Here is an 18,171-nt window from a genome sequence, read left to right as displayed (position 1 = left end):
GGGGTGCTTGGGTGGCACAGTTGGGTAAGCATCTGACTCTTAGTTTCCACCCAGGTCATGATCTCAGGGTCCTGGGATTGAGCCCTGCGTTGTACTCTGTGCTCAGCCTGGAGTCTGCTTGAGATCCTCTCCTTTTCCCTCTGCCCCTCTTTCTCTTGCTGTCTCTCTCTAAAATAAATAAAATCTTAAAAAAAAAAAAAAAAAGAACAGCACTGGGGACTTTTTCAGTTATCTATGGCTCTGTAACCAATCTCCTCCAAACTTAGTGGCTTAAAACAGCAAGCATCTTCTTGCTTCAGTCTTAGTGGGGCAGTTCTTGGGCTGGTCTCCCATATGGCTGTAGTTGGGTGATGCTAGGGCTGATGCCACCCGGAGTCTCTGTGGGCCTGAGGACAGCTGGCCTCTCCTTGTCACCTCAAGGCATCTGCTTCCCATATGGCCTCTTCATGACGTCTCCACGGGGCCTCTCTGGCAGAGGAATGGGCTTTCTACATGGAGGTCCAGGTCTCCCCAAAGTGCCACTGCAGAAGCCTTTTCAGGGCTTAGCAGGGGACTGGCCCAGCTTCGTTTCTACCACCTTCTGATGCTTATGGAGTCTGGGGCCAACTCAGGCTCCAGCGAAGGGAAATGAACTCCAGCTCCGGGCAAGGAAATGACAAAGAATGGCGGCCATCTTTAGTCCACCACAGGGAACCTATTTGGAGTCTGCTTGGAAGGACAGAGCTGCAGTCATATTATGTAGGGCCACCTTGTAAAGGGGGAAATCCCAGCTTTCCTGTCCCTTGCTCCTTCCCCATTTTGTCTCTGACTTGGGCAGGCATGGGGATGATGCTTCTCTAGACCTCACATCATCATCTGTCAAAGGGTGTCACAATGATCTGTCGCTGGGGCCAGTCCTGGGCCAACCATTTCACTGTGCACTGGTCTTGAAAGTCATTCACCCAGCCTGACTCTGAAGCCTGATCTGTCCCTCCATGCTGGGGGCCTCCTCCACAAGGTCAGGCTTTGGCCACATCCTGGCCTATCCTAGCCTGTTTGGGCCGCTATAACAAAAATGCCATTGACTGGGAGCTTGGATGAAAATCACGTACTTCCCTTAGTTCTGGAGGCTGGCAAGTCCAAGCTCAAGGCCAGCAGAGCCTGTGTCTGGCAAGTTCCTGCCTTCCAGTTCACTGGTGTCTGTCATCTTGCTGTGTCCTCACATGGCAGGAGTAAAGGAGCTCTCTGGGATCTCTTTCTTTCTTTCTTTTTTTTTTAAGATTTTATTTATTTATTTGACAGAGAGAGATCACATCTAGGCAGAGAGGCAGGCAGAGAGAGAGAGGAGGAAGCAGGCTCCCTGCTGAGCAGAGAGCCCGATGTGGGACTCGATCCCAGGACTCTGGGATCATGACCTGAGCTGAAGGCAGCGGCTTAACCCACTGAGCCACCCAGGCGCCCCTGGGATCTCTTTCTAAGGGCACCAATCACCCAATCACCTCCCAAAGGTCCTACCTCCAAATGCCATCACACTGGGGATAGCCTTTCAACATAGGAATTTTGGGGGAACAAAAACATTTAGCCTATTACCTGGTCGTCTCATTCTCCTCCTTCTGGACCCACAGAAAGGAGGTCTTTGGGGATGTGGGAATGAGACCCTGACTCAGCTGTAACTGCATCTTTCAAATTATGGGTCCAGTGGGCAGCTGAGGGGAGCCTGGGGGAGAGATGATAACAGAACGCCTTCACATGTTAGCATCTGCTTAATCTTCCCGAGAGCCTGAAGTTGAGAAGTTAGTATTGACCTTAAGAGTCTCCAAGTGGGGGGCGCCTGGGTGGCTCAGTGGTTTGGGCTGCTGCCTTCGGCTTGGGTCATGATCTCAGGGTCCTGGGATCGAGCCTCGCATCGGGCTCCCTGCTCCGCAGGAAGCCTGCTTCCCTCTCTCTCTCTCTCTCTCTCTGCCTGCCTCTCTGCCTACTTGTGATCTCTGTCTGTCAAATAAATAAATAAAATCTTTAAAAAAAAAAAAAAAAGAGTCTCCAAGTGGTCATGGTGGAGTCAAGGGTCAAGGCCAGGTTGCCAGGCCACTGCACCCAATCTCTCCCCATAGCCCCAGTCACAGTCCCTATGGCCTGCCTTTGGGTGGGCGGGGAGGTGAGCGTAGAGGGCATCGGCCCTGCTGTCATGCCCAGACTCTTTCGGGATTCCCTTTCCTTAGTTACAAAGAGCCTTCTCTTTGGTGTGCTACCTGGGACAGATGTTCTCAATTTTCAAGGAGCAAATGTTTCTCGTTTCATCTTACCTTAATCAGATTACCTGGGTTCTGTCCACAAAGTGTCTGGGGAGCTGGATAAATGGCAGGGGGTCCCAGCCACCCGCAGATCTGGAGGGGAGAGTGTGTGCCATGAATGGCTTCTCTGTCTGCTGGCCGTGGACCGGCTGACCCAGGGGCTTCACCAGGGGAGCAGAGGGGAGCAGGTTGCTCCGGCTCCTGGGCCTGTAATTGAGATTTGACCTGTTTCCAAGTCCATATGCCTTGAAGGAATCCTTCATTCTCTCACTCTTCTGTGGTTCTTGGCCACCACCCCCATCTGTCCCAGTGCCTAGGTGGAAAATGAACACTCTAACACCGCGGGCTCAGGCCCACGCTCTCTCCCTTCTCTGCCACATTCCACACACAGTTGGGGTCTGCCGGGAGACACTCCCGGGTAGAGGGTGACTGAATAGTGGTTTTTTTTTTTTTTTTTAAGATTTTATTTGTTTATTTGACAGGCAGATCACAGGTAGGCAGAGAGAGCAGAAGGGAAGCAGGCTCCCTGCTGAGCAGAGCCTGACTCGGGGCTGGATCCCAGGACACCGGGACCATGACCTGAGCCAAAGGCAGAGACTTTAACCCACTGAGCCACCCAGGTGCCCCCTGGATAGTGTTTTTAAAAAGTCTTTGAAATACACTCATATTCAAAGCAGGACTGGAGGTGGAGGCGTGGAGTGAGCTCAGGTAGACTTGCAATGCGTTCTTGGAGAGACCCATTTGCTTTCAGTTCTGAGCAAAAGAAACCTCGGCAGCCCTTGTGTGGTTTCTCTTACTTTACAGGGACGGGGTGTTTCCGCGTCCGGCATCCTCATTTAGCCCCTTGCTAATCACAACTGGAATCAGCAAACACCAGGAGGTACCAAGCTCTTTTTGAGCTCTTTTTGATTCAAGGTCATGGCTCCCAACCTTGGCTGAATGTTAGAATCTTCTGGGAATCTGCAAAACACGGAAGCCAGACTCCCTCCCATAGAGATTCTGAGGAACTGGGTGCCAGCTGGAGGAGGGCGCCCCACGTGATGCCAGCGTGCAGACAAGGTGGCAAGCTCCCACTCCAATGTCCTGGCCTTCTCCTTTGCCAGCCCTGCTTGAGCCTGTCCATGCCTCGGCTTGGGAGCTGCTCATGTGGGTGTCCATGGCATTGCCTCTCGTCAACCCCTGGGACCTGGTCAGACTCTGCTGGTTCCCAGTGTATTCACACGGCGTGACCCGCAGAAAGAGGATCTTAGCTGGAGATGTCCAAAGTGCCTTCAGTCCACAACTGCGGAGAGTCAAAGGACACAACTTGCAGGTGTCTGTAGATGGCTAGGGAAGCCACCGCAGAAGGTCTGTCACAGTGCAGAAGGTCTCTGTGCTGTTAGTGGAGGAGGCCTTGGAGGTGGAAGGTGCAGGGCAACGCTCACCCTTTCTCCTTTACCTGCTTGGCTTCCTCAACCCAGTAAATGGCAGCTTTATGCTTTCAGTTTCACAGGCCAAACGCCTCGGACTCATCTTCGATTCCTGGCCTCCTCTCACATTCCACATCTAATCCATCAGCAAATCCCGTTGGCTCCACCTTCAGAATATCTTCAGATTTTGACCACTCCTCACCAACTCCACTGCTCACCCAGGTCCCTGCACCAAGTTGCCATGGTGCAGCAAGCTCTTCACCTGGTCCCTCTGGTTTCCACCTGGACTGTCTATGGTCTATTCTCAATATGGCAGCCCAAGGGCTCCTTTCAAAATGCAGTTCAGAGTATGTCACTATTGTGCTCAGAATGCTCCATTGGCTTCCAGACTTACATCCTGTAACATCCAAAATTCTTTCCATGATCTGTAAGGCCCAGCATAATGTGGGGCCCGATATCTCTTTGGCCTCATTGTCTGACACTCTCCCCTTGCTCACGCCAACCCAGACATACCCATCTCCTTGCTGTTCTTTTGGCTTGTGAAATCTGCTTCCACCTCAGGGCCTTTGTACATGCTATTCTCTCTGGCTGGAATGCTCTTATCTTTGATATTTGTGCAGCCCAGGTCCTTACTTCTTTCCAGTTTCTTCTCAGTTGTCGTCTTATCAGACTCAGGCTTCCCTGAGTACCTTATTTGAAATAATGCTCCCCAACCCAACCCTAACCTTCTTTTATTTGTATTCTCAGAGCTTATTACTACCTGCATATTTTCTGTTTATTTTTGGCCTTGCCACCAGATTGTAAGTTCCATAGAGCAAGTCCATTGTTGTAACCCAGACCAGGATATTGCCTGAAACAGCAGGTTCTTAGCAAATATTCGTTGGATGGGTGAATAAATGATGAGGTGAAGTGGTAGCAAAGAAGATTCTTGGGAAATCCTCCTCTCAGGAGGTCCTGTGACTAGGCTTTGAAGGGTGGAGGGGCGGGCAGGTGGTTGATGGTGTGGGAAGGTGTTTCCAGCCAAGGGGCGGATAGACACGGTCCATCCCGAGCTGTGCCAGACTTCGGGGCAGGGCATGGATGGAGTATCTGGAGAGGAGGCTGGAGGAACCCTGGGTTGTCCAGGGGCTCAGTGCCTTGTTACCTAACTACCCTGCCGGGCTGCCATGATACGGGGATGATGGGAGTGTGCCCACTGGCCCGTACGGCCCGGAAAAGGCGCTGCACAAAGTCAAGGTTGACTGTCATTACTTAGCTGCTGTTCCTGGTTGATACAACAGACCACATAATCCCCAAGTTTAGTCTTCTTAGAATCATTCACGAACTACAAATGTCTCCCTCCCCAGGGCTGGCCTGAGGTGAAGGTGGGGGGCTGGGGTGGTTGGAGAGGAGCAGGGTTTTTCTGCCTCCTCCAAGTTGCTGTGGCACAAGTCATCTGTGGCTGTGTTTGGGCTTGGGACCCGTGACCAGAACTGGGTTAGACCCTTGGTTCCTTGGAGATGTGGCCTTTGGGGAATCAGCACCTCACCAGCCAGCAGAAATCAGACAGCTGAGGGAGCAGAGCCTGGGAAAAGTAAGCTCCAACAGGGAGGTGGGAAGAAAAGAGGCGGTTTGGTTTAGGAGGAATGGAATGGAAGCCCAGATGGGGCTGGCCAGAGGGCTCCTTAGGTATAAACTGAGTCATTAGAGGATTGCACTGTGTGTTTGAGAACAAGGTTAGGGAGCACCAGTTCCCTGCCAGTTCCTCTTTCCCTGGTGATAATGACTTTATGGGATAACTACTAGCACCAGGCAGTTTTAGGAAAATTACACATTACCTTATTAATCATCCCCCACGAATGATGGAAAGATAATAATACAGTTGAGGAAATGGAGGTATGAGAAACTTCTCAAGGTGGGTAATGTGAATGAAAATGGTGGGGTCAGGACCTGAAAATCTTCCCCTCCATAAAACCAATGAGAATACTGGCAATCAATCAATCAATCAATCAATCCAAACATACATACATATATACATAGGTCAGAATCAACTGTTTCAAAATTCTACGAAATAACCAAAGACTGCAAAAATAGAGAGCATATATTTAAGAAAAGTGGCAGAATCTTAGTAAGAATGGTGAGCTTCGTGGTGTGTTGACTTGCTCTATCACAGCTAGTAAACAAGTTTGGCGAGAGACAAGCTTAATATACAAAACTCAGTTATATTTCTTTTCTTTCCTTGCTTCCTTCCTTCCTTTTTTTTTTTTTTTTAAAGATAGATTTATTTATTTATTTGACAGAGAGAGAGAGAAAGAGAGAGTGAGCACAATCAGGGGGAGCAGCAGAGGGAGAGGGAGAAGCAGGGAGCTGAGCAGGGAGCCCGATGTGGGACTCGATCCCAGGACCCTGGGATCACGACCTCAACCGAAGGCAGACACTTAACTGACTGAGCCATCCAGGCATCCTCATTTGTATTTCTATACTTGAGCAATGACCAATATGAAAAATGAAATGAGGAAAATAATCTCATGTACAAAAGCATTGAAAAGAACAAAATACTTAGGAATAAAAACACACACACACATACATACTTAGGAGCAAAAATGAAAGAAGTGCTAGCATTATACACTTGAAAACTATAAAATATTGTTGAGTGAAATTAAAGAGGTCCTCAAGAAATAGAAACCCGGGGCGCTGGGTGGCTCAGTGGGTTAAGCCTCTGCCTTGGGCTCCAGTCATGATCCCAGGGTCCTGGGATGGAGCCCCACATCTGGCTATCTGCTCAGCAGGGAGCCTGCTCCCCCCCCCCCTCTGTGCCTGCCTCTCTGCCTACTTTTGATCTCTGTCTGTCAAATAAATAAATAAAATCTTAAAAAAAAATAGAAACTCATCTTGTGTTCACAGATTGGACAACTTGATATGGTTAGATGGCAATACTCCCCAAAGTGATCGGGAGAGTCAATGCAATCCCTATTAAAATCCCAGCTGGCTTTTTTTTTTTTTTTTTTAAATGACAAGCTGATTCTGAAATTCATACGGAAACATAAAGGACCTAAGACAGCAAAAATAATCTTGAAAAAGAACAAAGTTGGAAGATTCATATTTTTCAAATTCAAAACTTACTGCAAAACTCATCAGACAAGAGTTCATGGTAGTAACATAGGGATAATCATATAGATCATTAGAATAGAATTAATAGTCCGGGAATAAACCCATATGTTCACGGTCACTGACTTTTTGACAAGGATGCCAAGATGACTCAATTGAGAAAGAACTGTCTCTTCAACAAGTCGTGCTGAGAAAACTGGACATCCACATGCAGATGAGAAGTCATACCTTCTTCTCACACTAAAATTACCTCAAACAGGATCAAAGGTGAGAGCTTAAACTGTTAAACTCTTAGAAGAAGATGAAAGCATAAATTTTCATGACTTTGGATTAGGCAATTTTTTTTAAAGATTTAAAAATCTTTATTATTTACTTATTTATTTTTTTTTAAAGGATTATTTATTTATTTATTTGACAGAGAGAGAAATCACAAGTAGGCAGAAGTAGGCAGAGAGGCAGGCAGAGAGAGAGAGGGAGAAGCAGGCTCCCTGCCAGAGAGCCTGATGTGGGGCTCAATCCCAGGATCCTGGGATCATGACTGGAGCGGAAGATAGAGGATTAACCCACTGAGCCACCCAGGTGCCCCTAAATTTTTATTTTTAAATAATCTCCATATCCAACATGAGGTTTGAATTTATAACCTTGAGATCAAGAGTTGTGTGCCAGACCTGCTGAGCTAGCCAGGCACCCCAGCAATTTTTTTTTTTTTAGATATAACACCCAAGGCATGAGCAACCAAAGGAAAAACGGACATATTGGACTTCATTGAAATTAAAAACTTTTGTGCTTTGAAGGGCATTGGTTGAGAAAATGAAGGCAACCCCCAGAATGGGGGAAATAATTACCAATCATATATCTGATAGTGGTCTAATATCCAAAATCCATAAAGAATTCCTACAGCTCAGCAACGCACAGACAAATAGGCAATTAAAAAAAATGGGCAAAGGATTCAAATAGACATTTCTCCAAATAAGATATACAAATAGCTTATAAGCACATGAAAAGATGCTCAATATAATTAGTCATTAGGAAAATGCAAATCCTACCACAATGAGATGCCATTTTACATTTGCTAACATCGCTGTAACAAAAAAGATGGAAAATAGCAAGTGTGTGGAGCAGTTGGAGTCCTCATATTGCTGGTGCTAATTTAATGGTCTAGCCATTTTGGAAAATAGTTGGCCCACTCCTCGAAAAGGTAAACACAGAGTTACAATATGACCTAGCAATTCTGTCAGCTTATAAATGACAGTTTATAAAAACAGAATGCAGTGTGTTGCTACAACTAAATATTATTTGGCCATAAAAAAAAAGAGTGAAGTAGTGATCTATGGTATAAGGATGAATCCTGAAAATATGGTAAATGAAACATGTTATATGAATCCATTTATATGAAATATCCAGCACAGACAAATCCATTGAGATGGAAAGTAGATTGAAGTTGCCAGACATTGGGGAGCAGCAATGGACAATGCCTACTAGTGAGCATGAGATTTCTGCCCGGGGTGATGAGAATATTCTGGAATTAGATGGTGATGATATTTGGACAACTTTCTGAACATACTTCAAACCACTGAACCGTGTGCTTCTCAAAGGGTGAATTTTATGGTATATGAATTGTATTTCAAAAAAACAATGTTTAGAAAACTTCCTATGACAGAAGACTAGTTAGTATGAAAGTCATGATTTGAGTCCAGTGCCCAGTGAGCTTAAGGACATTTGTTGCCAAGTCCTTTGTACCTCGCTAAGTAGCATGTGGTCCCTTGGAGCTGACTTAGTTACCCATAGAAAAATGGTTTCTGTTGGGTGTCACTGTGTCTCCTGGGCACAGCTGTCTGGATGTCTGCTTGTCACCAGTGGCTGACCTGGACACAAATTTACATTCAATACCAGGCAGCATCCTTGCCCCTCCCACTACTAAGATTCTGTTACAGGGTCAAGCTTGGGTGTCTGATTTGCTCTTCTCTTGGGATGACATCTCCCTGTGGCTTCTCATCTCTTATGTAAACGGATTAGGGGTAAATCTACGCTCTCAGTCTAGCAGATGCGACAGAATTCCTGCTTAGGCTGAAGCTGGTACTAATCTCCTTTCCTTGAGGTATTTTATTTTATTTTTTAAATGATTTTATTTATTTATTTGACAGAGAGTGGGATAGCGAGAGAGGGAACACAAGCAGGGGGAGTGGGAGCAGGAGAAGCGGGCTCTCCACTGAGCGGGGAGCCCGATGTGGGGCTCCATCCCAGGACCCTGGGATCATGACCTGAGCCAAAGGCAGGCGTTTAACCCACTGAGCCACCCAGGCACCGCTCCTTGACACATTTTAAATAGGTAACATTTCTCCTCTTCAACCCATCCGCCACCTCATTCAGCCAGGCATCCAGACATCCAGTTTGAACAATCCATGTTGTGCGAGGCTCTTTGCAAAGCAACCCACTGAAGCGGTTTTGTCTGGGTTTGGGAACATGGGCCAACTGATATTTTTTTAAAGTCTTCTAGAGATTTAGGAGTTAGGGAGACAGAGTCTAAGGAGGGTTGTGTGTAGGGTTGAAGTCGTTGGCAGTCATGGTGATCAGCCAGGGGTCTCAGGCAGCCTCACAAAGGTAGAAATGATTCTGATCCTCCTGCTAATTTCTTTTTCTTTTCTTCTTTTTGTTCCTTCCTTCCTTCCTTCCTTCCTGCCTTCCTTCCTTCTCTCTTTCCCTTCTCTTTCCTTTTCTTTCCTTTCCCACAGAGCAAGCCATTTTCAACAAAAGGGCTTGCAAATGTGCAAGCTCCTCCCTGAGGCCTCCTTCTGCATGGCACAGACCTTTCATCACCAACTCAACTTGTAATCTTGGGTAAAAGAAGGTTCTCCACTCATCTTCAAAGAGGAAAAAAAAAAAGCAAAGCAAAACAGCCACATCATGAAGTCGCTCCATGTAATGAGGCTTGCTCTGTGGAGCTGTCATTACTCTGGGCTCCGGGAGGGTCTGGACTGCCCACTGGCCTCCCAGCTCGCCCTGGCCAGTCAGGGCTGGAGTCAGCAGTCGGACTGCCCAGAAGGCCACCCTGGAGCCTTGGAGGAGAGGCTGTTTTTTGGGCCTCACTTAGAAATTCCTGGCTGGTCAGTGGCAGCCAAAGACTGTCAGGCCTGTCACCTCACCTTGGTACATTCTGAATTTACGCTTTTGCTCAAATCACTCTTACCCCTACCTTCCTCGGGGACTCCCTGACCAGTGCTCTTGGCTCACAGAACCTTGCTCATCCTTGAGAGCCAGTGTAAGTTCTGCTTCCCAGGACCAGGGAGCCTCCGCATCCCACAACTATTCATTCGACAACAGTTTATCGAGCCCCTTCCCAGGGCCCGGCTAAAGACGGGCAAGCCTGGAAGCCTGCCCTTGCCCGCACTGAGGAAGGGAGATACGGAAGCAGTGCTGGGCCGGCGTGCTGAGTGCCCAGAGCTACTCCCGCTGACCTTCGCGGTGCCCGAGGCGCTCCCCTCTCCCTCAGTCAGCCAGTCGGCCTCTTCTTTGCTCTCTCAGGGTAGACGGGTGGTCTTTGCTTTTGAAACAAAATGGGAATAGGATGAGTCCCATGAAGTCGTTGTGAGGACTTAATGAGTTTGTTTAGGCAAAGTGCTTAGAAATGCCTGGCATGTGGGAAATGCGAGATAACAGCTGGTATTATTTTGTGTTATAATAATAATGATGATGATATTTTATTATTCTCCCTGCATATGACAGAACATGGCGGCTCAGGCTTAGTTTTCCAAGACTCCTCAGTCACCCTCCCAGAAGGGACCAGTTAAAGGCACCGATTCTGTCAAGGGCTCTCTGAATGCTTAGCGGGGTCAGGCGTTCTCCCCAGGTTTGAAGAAGGGGCACAGGCCGGGGAGACATCCAGATGGACTTGGCTTATAGTCTTGACTTTGACAGCAGTTCTGGCGCTAACAGCCTCCTGCAGGGAAAGCCGTGGTTGCAGGACACATGGCTTGGGCCACTCCTAAGAAAGGTCATTGTCCCTCACCCAAGGCGGGCTGTAGTGAAGCCTGAGAAACGAGGTTCTGACCACGGGACAAACTGCAGCCATGTCTGCAAACAGAGCGCTCGGGCTCTGTCTGTCCTGGAGGGACGAAAGCCCTGGAGCTGAGTGGCCTCCCGCCTGCCCCAGGAACCCCACCCTTCAGCCAGTGTCTTTCTTTCTTTGGTCCCCACTACATTCACCCTGATGGAGCGGCTGCCCTGCACTCCGCATCCATTCTGAGGTGTCTGACCAGGCCAAAGGATGTCCTAACTGCCAGCCAAAATTGGTCAGAGTCCCTCACCTCCCAAGGGGTCACTTCCCTCTTGGGGACACGCCTGAACTGGCTGGCACTTTCTGCTTATGAGATGCCTTTCTTATTTGATTTCAGTCTTCGTAAACCCTGAGACATCAGGCGATTCTCCTCATCTCAGAGGCGAGAAGACAGCCATCTGAGAGGCCGGAAGCACGCCTGAAGTCACGCGGCTTGTGAGCAGGGGCCGCCAGGCTTCCGCCCTGACTCTGCAGCCGGCATCATGCGGAGGGGCATTTGGAGGTTCTCGGGTGCATCTGACTACGGAAACCAGGGAGGCCTTCTCATCACAGACGCCGGCTTCTGTCTGTCTGCTGCTCATCCCTTGGCTCATGTGAGTTAGGTGCTATTCTCATGATGCCAGCTGTGTGGCTTTGCAATCGGACCTTGTTGGGAGAGTCTGATTTAATGATGCTCAAGTGACAGGACCAGTGAGACGGTCACAGGGCGGAGCTGATGTGGTTTTCAGAGAGAAGCTGATGTCATGGTTTTTATAAGCAGCTAGGGAATGGCAAGTCATGAAGAGAGGGGGCCATCAGCGGGCTCAGGAAACGCAAAGCTGGCTCTCTTTAATGTGCTATGACGGATGGGAATGAGCTGTACGGTGGCAACCATTTCACAAGATCTACATATATTGAATCAGTATGCCATACACCTGAAACTAATATAATGTCATATGTCCATTACACCTTAATTTAAAAAAAACCCCAAAACTTGTTCTCTTTGGAAAGGGAGAAAAGAGAACCGACTCAAAGAGAAACAAAGAAATTTTTTTAAGAAGCCACACTCATTTTTCAAAGGTCTTTGATTTTTTAATGCTAGTAATATGTGAGTGTTTTTAGGAACTGTTATAAAAACAGCTTCTTCCTAAAGTCGGAATTACAGATGCTTCTACAGACTTCTTTAGATGCTTCCTAGAGGTAACCTTAATACTCCCATTGTACAGGAGGAACATTCTGGGTTTAAGAGGCTCCTGCTGATCTCATTCCAGTCCTCACCAGGATGGAACTTGGGAATTCCACGGCTCCTTCCTCTGGAACCTCCCCAGGGCTTGTTCTACCTGCGTCCTATGGAGTGCGGATCAGCCCTACTTCTGCAGGGCAAGAAAGTGGCTTCCAAGCAGGATTGTGGCCTCTCGGGGTGTAAATTCTCTTTGGAAAAACCCATAGCATAGGGTAAAAGTTCTCTTGGCAAAATGGAAAAAAAAAACCAAACAAACCCAATTGGTTGGCTTCCCCAGAGATAGGGCCCAGGTATTGTGGGGCAGGGCCCCAAGTTCAAGTTCCTTGTCCTTGCTAGGGAATCAGCTCCCTATTATGCATGCCGCTGTGCCTACCTCTGTAACCCAGATGCCAGAAAGGTGGAGCTTCCCTAAGCAGAAGCACAAAATGCAAGTGCGAATCTGGGTGTCTCCAAAAAAGCAGGACGACAGAGAAGCAAGCCACTGCCCTGACAAAGCCTTCTCCGTGCTCTCTCGAGAGGATGGAGAGACCACATATGTAGCCTCAAGCAAGACCGGCACACCCCACCCCACCATGCGCCCCCGTCTCATGCCTGCATGCTGTGTCCCAGGCCCAAGCTGCAAGCCCCTCACTCCCTTCTACTTCATGCCTGGTCACAGTCCCTCTCTGGAACCTTCCTCTCAGCTGGGGCCTGGAAGAAAGCGTGTGAATGAAGGAATTCAAACCAAGATGAGCGTGATGGATAGCCTCTCAGGGCTATTTGTATTTTAAAAGAGAAGCCCCTATCTCTGGGAAATGCAGCTCCAAAGATAGACCTCAGATGTTAGGGGCGAGGAGCCAGGCCAGCTGCATGGAGCTGTGTTCTAGCCAACTGACTGACTGTCTGCTCTCAGGCCGTCTTGTGGAACTGCCACAAACTCCCAGCCCTGCAGAGAGCCTTCCCATTTCTTCCAGTCCACACTGAGAGTCAGAGAGAAAAAGAGATTCTGTGGTTTGGGCCCTGCATGCTGAATCGTAGATCTCTGTGCTTGAGCTGGCACTGTATGGACATGCATAGTCTATCAGTGTTGAAAATAGTTGTTCAAAGACATCTGAGGCCCCAAAGGACACTTTTCAGGTAAAAATCCTTTCTTTGTCAACTGCAAAATAAATGTGTGGGTTTCCCAGGCCATGTATTAGTTAACTAAGTCCCAAACCTTCCCGGGTATGCCTTGTCCTATGCCCTCTTTATTTTTTGTGTGTAATACCCTGGAATCCGAGCATCCTGGCTGGCATGCTGCAGAAGCCCATGGGTTCCTCACCAGCCCTGCGCTCTGTGGGAAACCCCTCACCCCATTCCCTAAACCCCCCAGGAGCCAAGGCCAAGGCTGGTCAACAGGCTGCTTCCCCAGTGCCGTTACTTGCTTTCCACTGGGCCTGCACGGGCCCCTTTCTGGGCCAGTGTTTTCGGGGCTGAATTTTACATGGGCCAGAAAATATTTGGTAAGAGGAAATGGACCTACTAGCTTTGCTAAGACTCAGTCCATTCCTGGAGCCCCAAGGATTAAAAATAAAAAAAGTCTTAATTAGTGTGGGAATGAAGAAATGTTCAGTCTTGTTAAATTAGCATCAGGATTTATTAATATAAATATATTGCACTTAAAAACCCAACTTTAATGTCCTGAATAAACATACTTTTTTTTCTTCAACTAATAAGGCCTCACGTATGGCATCATGAGACCAATTACACAGAGGAGTCCTGACAGGCTCATTATTTGCTTGCACCATTCTGGCCAGCATGAAGGGACAGACCTGCTCTGGGATGTTTGGACTGACATCTCCCCCTTCCCTTTCCAGGTCAAACTTGGCCAGTGATTCTAAGGCTTCAGAGTTGCCTGGAATTTTAAGAAATCCCGATATTATCCTGAAACTCTTCTGGGCTTACACCCACCATCTCCAGAGTTAGAGTTGATCGGCAAACACGGATTGCTTTTTCAGGGAAAGAGCGGGCAGCCCCAAAGCTCTTTGACAAAGCCAGTGAGAAGAGAGGAGACTTGAGGTAAGCCTGGCACCCACCTGGGGGAGAGGATCATGCCTGGGGGGTGGGCGAAGCCCCGCAGAGCTGATGTGTCACCTGATGAGATTTCTTTGATCCGAACAGGACGTTCCCGCCACAGTCTGGATCCGAACCACCTCAGGACAGAGTTCTCCTTTGCTCTGAGTGGCCAAATACCACAAGCGCCACTTGACTTTGTGATTATGTAACGCTGACATTCCAAAGCTGACGTGTGGCTGTGAGGACAGACACGGTGTCTGTTCGAAGGTGTCAGCCCCAGACGGGCACTGGTGTCTAAAGAGAGTGTCAAATCATTTTCAGCTGGAGAGGATTGCCTGGCAAAGCACTTTTTTCCCCCCTCCAGAGATTTTTGTTTACAGGATTTAACAATGAAAAAAGAAAAAAACCACACACACACACACAATTGCTCATTGTTCGGCTTGCGGCACAAAGGTCAGCTCGGGGCACCCAGTAGTTTTCCAATTTCTGACCCTTTTTGATCCCACTGTGCAGATCAGCAGATAAGGAGTTTTATTTTAAGGCAGCAAAATGCAAAGTAAGAGACAATGGGTACAAATGTTGTGAATGACTGTCCAACAGAAGTATCTGTCCAGCTGATGGGGGAAAGCCCTGCTTGTCCAAATTGAATGACATTTTTTATAGCTTTTAGAAAGCATATGCTGTCAGGGACACTGTATTGCTGGGGCAATGGGTGTCGGTGCCCAAATCCTCTGTTCATGGGATTTCGGAGGCAAAAACACACTGACATGATGTGGTTCTTGTAAGATGTGTGATGCACAGTCAACTCAGTGGCTCTGTGAGATCTAGAAGCAGGGACTAGAGTGTTAGAGATAATTTGATTCAGCTTTTCAAGTTTAAATTCATTTTAAATAGATGAAGCAACTGAGACCCAGAAGTGACAAGTCCAAGTTCACACATCACAGCAGCATCTAGAACTTCCTTTCCACTGACTAATCCTGCTTGGAGTTTATAAACTCTTCCACCACAAGATCAAACACTGGAATTCCTTTCCATGACCTAGAGTACTTTTGCCGTAGCAAATCTGCGAAAGAAAAGTAAATGCAAGGCAATGGTTAAGACCCTTATGATAACACCCTGGCCAGAAAGTGGGAGCAGATTAGGCTCTCCATAGAAGCATTTTAAAAAGCCAGACATGTTACTGGTTGGAAGAATTTTTCTGGAAATGGACATTTTATTTCCTAAGATGAAAAAAAGCAAGGCACAATTTATTAAATACAAAGGGACATGTGACTATTCTTTGATGCAATTCCAGAAAAAAGTTTGTCCAGGCAGGAGTTGTTGGCTTAGCATTTGTGGAATCTCTCTCCTATCTGTGATTGTTGGGCCATAACGGCAACAGGACACACAGGCAACCACCCTGGTATTGCCCTCAGTCCCATACCTCTCTGCTCCCTTCTCGGGGGAGTTTAATTCTGGCTGAGCTGACAGGTGCAGGAAGGAGCCAGGTGGAGGGAGGGTTGAGGCCTCTGGAGCTGGCCGTTCGGGAACACTGACCGTGTTGTCCACGGAGAACTGCTTCTAAATGGCTTTCAAAGCCCTCGGGTTTGTTCAGAGAAAATCCCGCTGGCATTGATGGATCTCTCCTCCTCTGAGGGTCCACAGGAAAGAATGAAATGATTCATGCTGAACATGGGACAGGCTCGAGTACTCCGGCTCGGATCCACTCCTGGCTGGAGGTGCCCCATGTGTGATGAGGTCATCTTGCTGGGGCACACAAAAGGTTCTGGGCGGGGGGGGGTGGTGGTGGGGTGAGGGGGTTACACACTAGACAGCGGCCATTCATAGCCTTCATTCCTCCTGGTGCTTACGGGTCACAATGAACCTTCTCAGCATTACACGGCACTACAAGACCGAGCGGGTTCAGAAGCTTTTCAATGGAACCCCCCCTGAGGCTAGCAATGCATTTATTATAATGTCTTGGCCCTAAGAAGGGCCTGGGAACAGCTTGGAGTGGCCTATAATTAAGTACATTTAATAATAAAGGCACAAACTTCTTAGGTATTCCAAGAAGTGAAAATTATACTCTTCTCAGCTCCTCTCTCTCTACTCCCCTCCCCCACCATCTTTCCCTTTTACAAATAAGTCAGGAGTCACATGTTTTTCTTTGTTTGTTTGTTTGTTTTAAATGATAATTGCAAGGATGTCTGGCCAGTGGGGAAAGGGAAATTGAATTACGTGAGAACATTCTTCCCATGTTTAAAAAAATGGCCTCTGCTAATTCAGGTAGTTAGGGCACAGGCAGGATTTGTTAAAAGGCCATTCCGTTAGGGACTTGCGGATTCCGGGCAAAGCATCTTGGGGCTGTGGCCCTCTCGCAGAGGGGACACCCCCAAGGGGTTCAAGTTGTTGCTTAGCCTAGGAAGGCCCAGTGGGAGGTGTCCCTCCAGCAGTGGCTTCTACCCTCGGTCCCCACGCGCTCCTCTGAGTGCCTGAATGGGTTCACGGAGAGTCCCGGGGAGAGAAGAGAGCTCTCTGAACCGTGGTCAGGCTGCAAGAAAAGGAGCAAAATCTGCAAGAGCTCATCTTCGAGGTGGGAAGAAAGCACGAAGGGGGCTAGCCCAGCCCTGAGCTGCCCCGCCTGACTGTGAGGAAAAGTAAGACGAGCCATGCGAACTCACTGGACGGGACTGCATGGGAATCTGATCGTTTTTATTTCTTTGACAGCTGATAGGGAGTTGGGGTGGAGAAACAAACGGGTGTTTTCTTTCCTCTGACTGACTAAAATGAAATGAGCCTGTACAATTTCATGCTATATGGGCAAATAAGGTAATATTATTAACAAGACTGATTTTTCCAACTTGCGACAAGCAAGTACCCATCCACTGATGCTCCCTGCCATTTTGCCTGCATCGCTGGTGGAGAGGAACTTCTTTTATGGTTGAACAGAGCCTGATTCTGGCTGTAGCATTTGATTGTAAACAAAATGACATCAGGCCTGTTGATAAATAAAGGTCAGCCTAAGGTAGGTGGAAATAAGGTACACTTGGAAAGAAAAAAGAACGAATCTTGAAAAAAAGGTTTTTGTGTGTGTGTGTGTGTGTGTGTGTGTGCGTTTTTTTTTTTTTTAACAGCTAAAGAAATCTCCAGTTCCCATTAATTCAAACATGCTGCCTTGTTTTTACTCTGCTTTAAGTAAAACCATAAGCGTTTGTTATTTCAAGCATTACGTTTTTGACACCGAAGTATGTGGAACTTGTGAGAAGCACTGGAAGAACAAGAAGATACAGGAAGTTCAAGGCAAGACAGCCTTTAGCATTCCATGATGGCAGCATGGAAATAGGACATTTGCTCTTCATTATTTAAAGAGTCTTTTAAAAAGTCAAATGGGAAAGGAAGCAATGCAGGGATCTTTTGATTCCTTTTGGCTTTGGCCAAGAAAATGGAATTATTGAAAAAAATCTAACCTTTTTTTAAAAGAACTGCTGTTAGGAGGCTTTGCAGTAGGTTAAATACTATAAAAATCATGGAGGAAAAAATAAAATTAATTATTGGACAGGAGCAAGTTGGGTGAGTTTACACAGACTTTTATCTCGATGGCGGAACATGGCATCAGAAATCACTTCTGTTACCTCAGGTGACCAGTCATTGTGTTAAGGCAAAAGCAAGGAATTCTCTTCCCCTCTGGTTTCTGGATACAAACCAAGCGCCATAGTTCTCAAATTGCCTTTGTTGACTCCTGACCTTTTTTTTAATAAAACTCAGTTCAACTCGCTTTACCCAAGAACCCATCCCCGGTGGTAGATTTCCATGCACAAGCTCTCCTCCTGCTGCTTTCCTGCATTCTGATTCCTGAGCGAGCTCAGGAAGAGCCGGGAGTGCAGGGTCACAGCTGTCGTCTTTTCTTTGGCGGGCTCTTTATTCCCATCTTATTTTAAGTCCCGGGGTCATCAGGGTGATGAAGGGCCTGCCCTAAACAGTGGACAGCATGGTGGAGGTGAAGATCTGTTGTAAAATCTGGGGGATGTCCTTGGTATCCATGGCAATGAAGGACCGGCCAGCTGGTAAAGTTCTCTGAAGCCTGCCCGGATGGAAAGGGAAAGAAAAATTACCATT

The 18,171-nt window shown here is 47.5% G+C and overlaps 1 protein-coding gene and 1 long non-coding RNA gene across 5 annotated transcripts in view; one reads left to right on the top strand and one right to left on the bottom strand.

Annotated features, from left to right (window-relative positions):
- LOC309849101 overlaps nt 1-17,616 on the top strand; it is a 32,173-nt gene extending 14,557 nt beyond the window's left edge. For 2 of the 4 annotated variants that reach the window (XR_014303483.1, XR_014303484.1), the window contains one exon: nt 13,878-17,616. This is a non-coding gene — a long non-coding RNA (uncharacterized lncRNA). The other 2 variants (XR_014303485.1, XR_014303486.1) reach the window with 2 other exon arrangements.
- Nucleotides 17,617-17,626: 10 nt separating this feature from the next.
- The window catches only part of VWA8 (von Willebrand factor A domain containing 8), a 322,462-nt gene continuing 321,917 nt past the window's right edge, over nt 17,627-18,171 (bottom strand). Inside the window, exon 45 of the mRNA XM_082701350.1 lies at nt 17,627-18,136. Within this exon, the coding sequence (XP_082557476.1) occupies nt 18,028-18,136 (109 nt within the window). The 3' untranslated portion in view covers nt 17,627-18,027. The remainder of the gene's footprint in view (nt 18,137-18,171) is intronic.

The sequence above is a fragment of the Mustela nivalis genome, assembly GCF_964662115.1.
Source record: "Mustela nivalis genome assembly, chromosome: 15".
Classification (NCBI taxonomy): domain Eukaryota; kingdom Metazoa; phylum Chordata; class Mammalia; order Carnivora; family Mustelidae; genus Mustela; species Mustela nivalis.
This window is presented reverse-complemented; position numbering and strand designations above follow the sequence as displayed.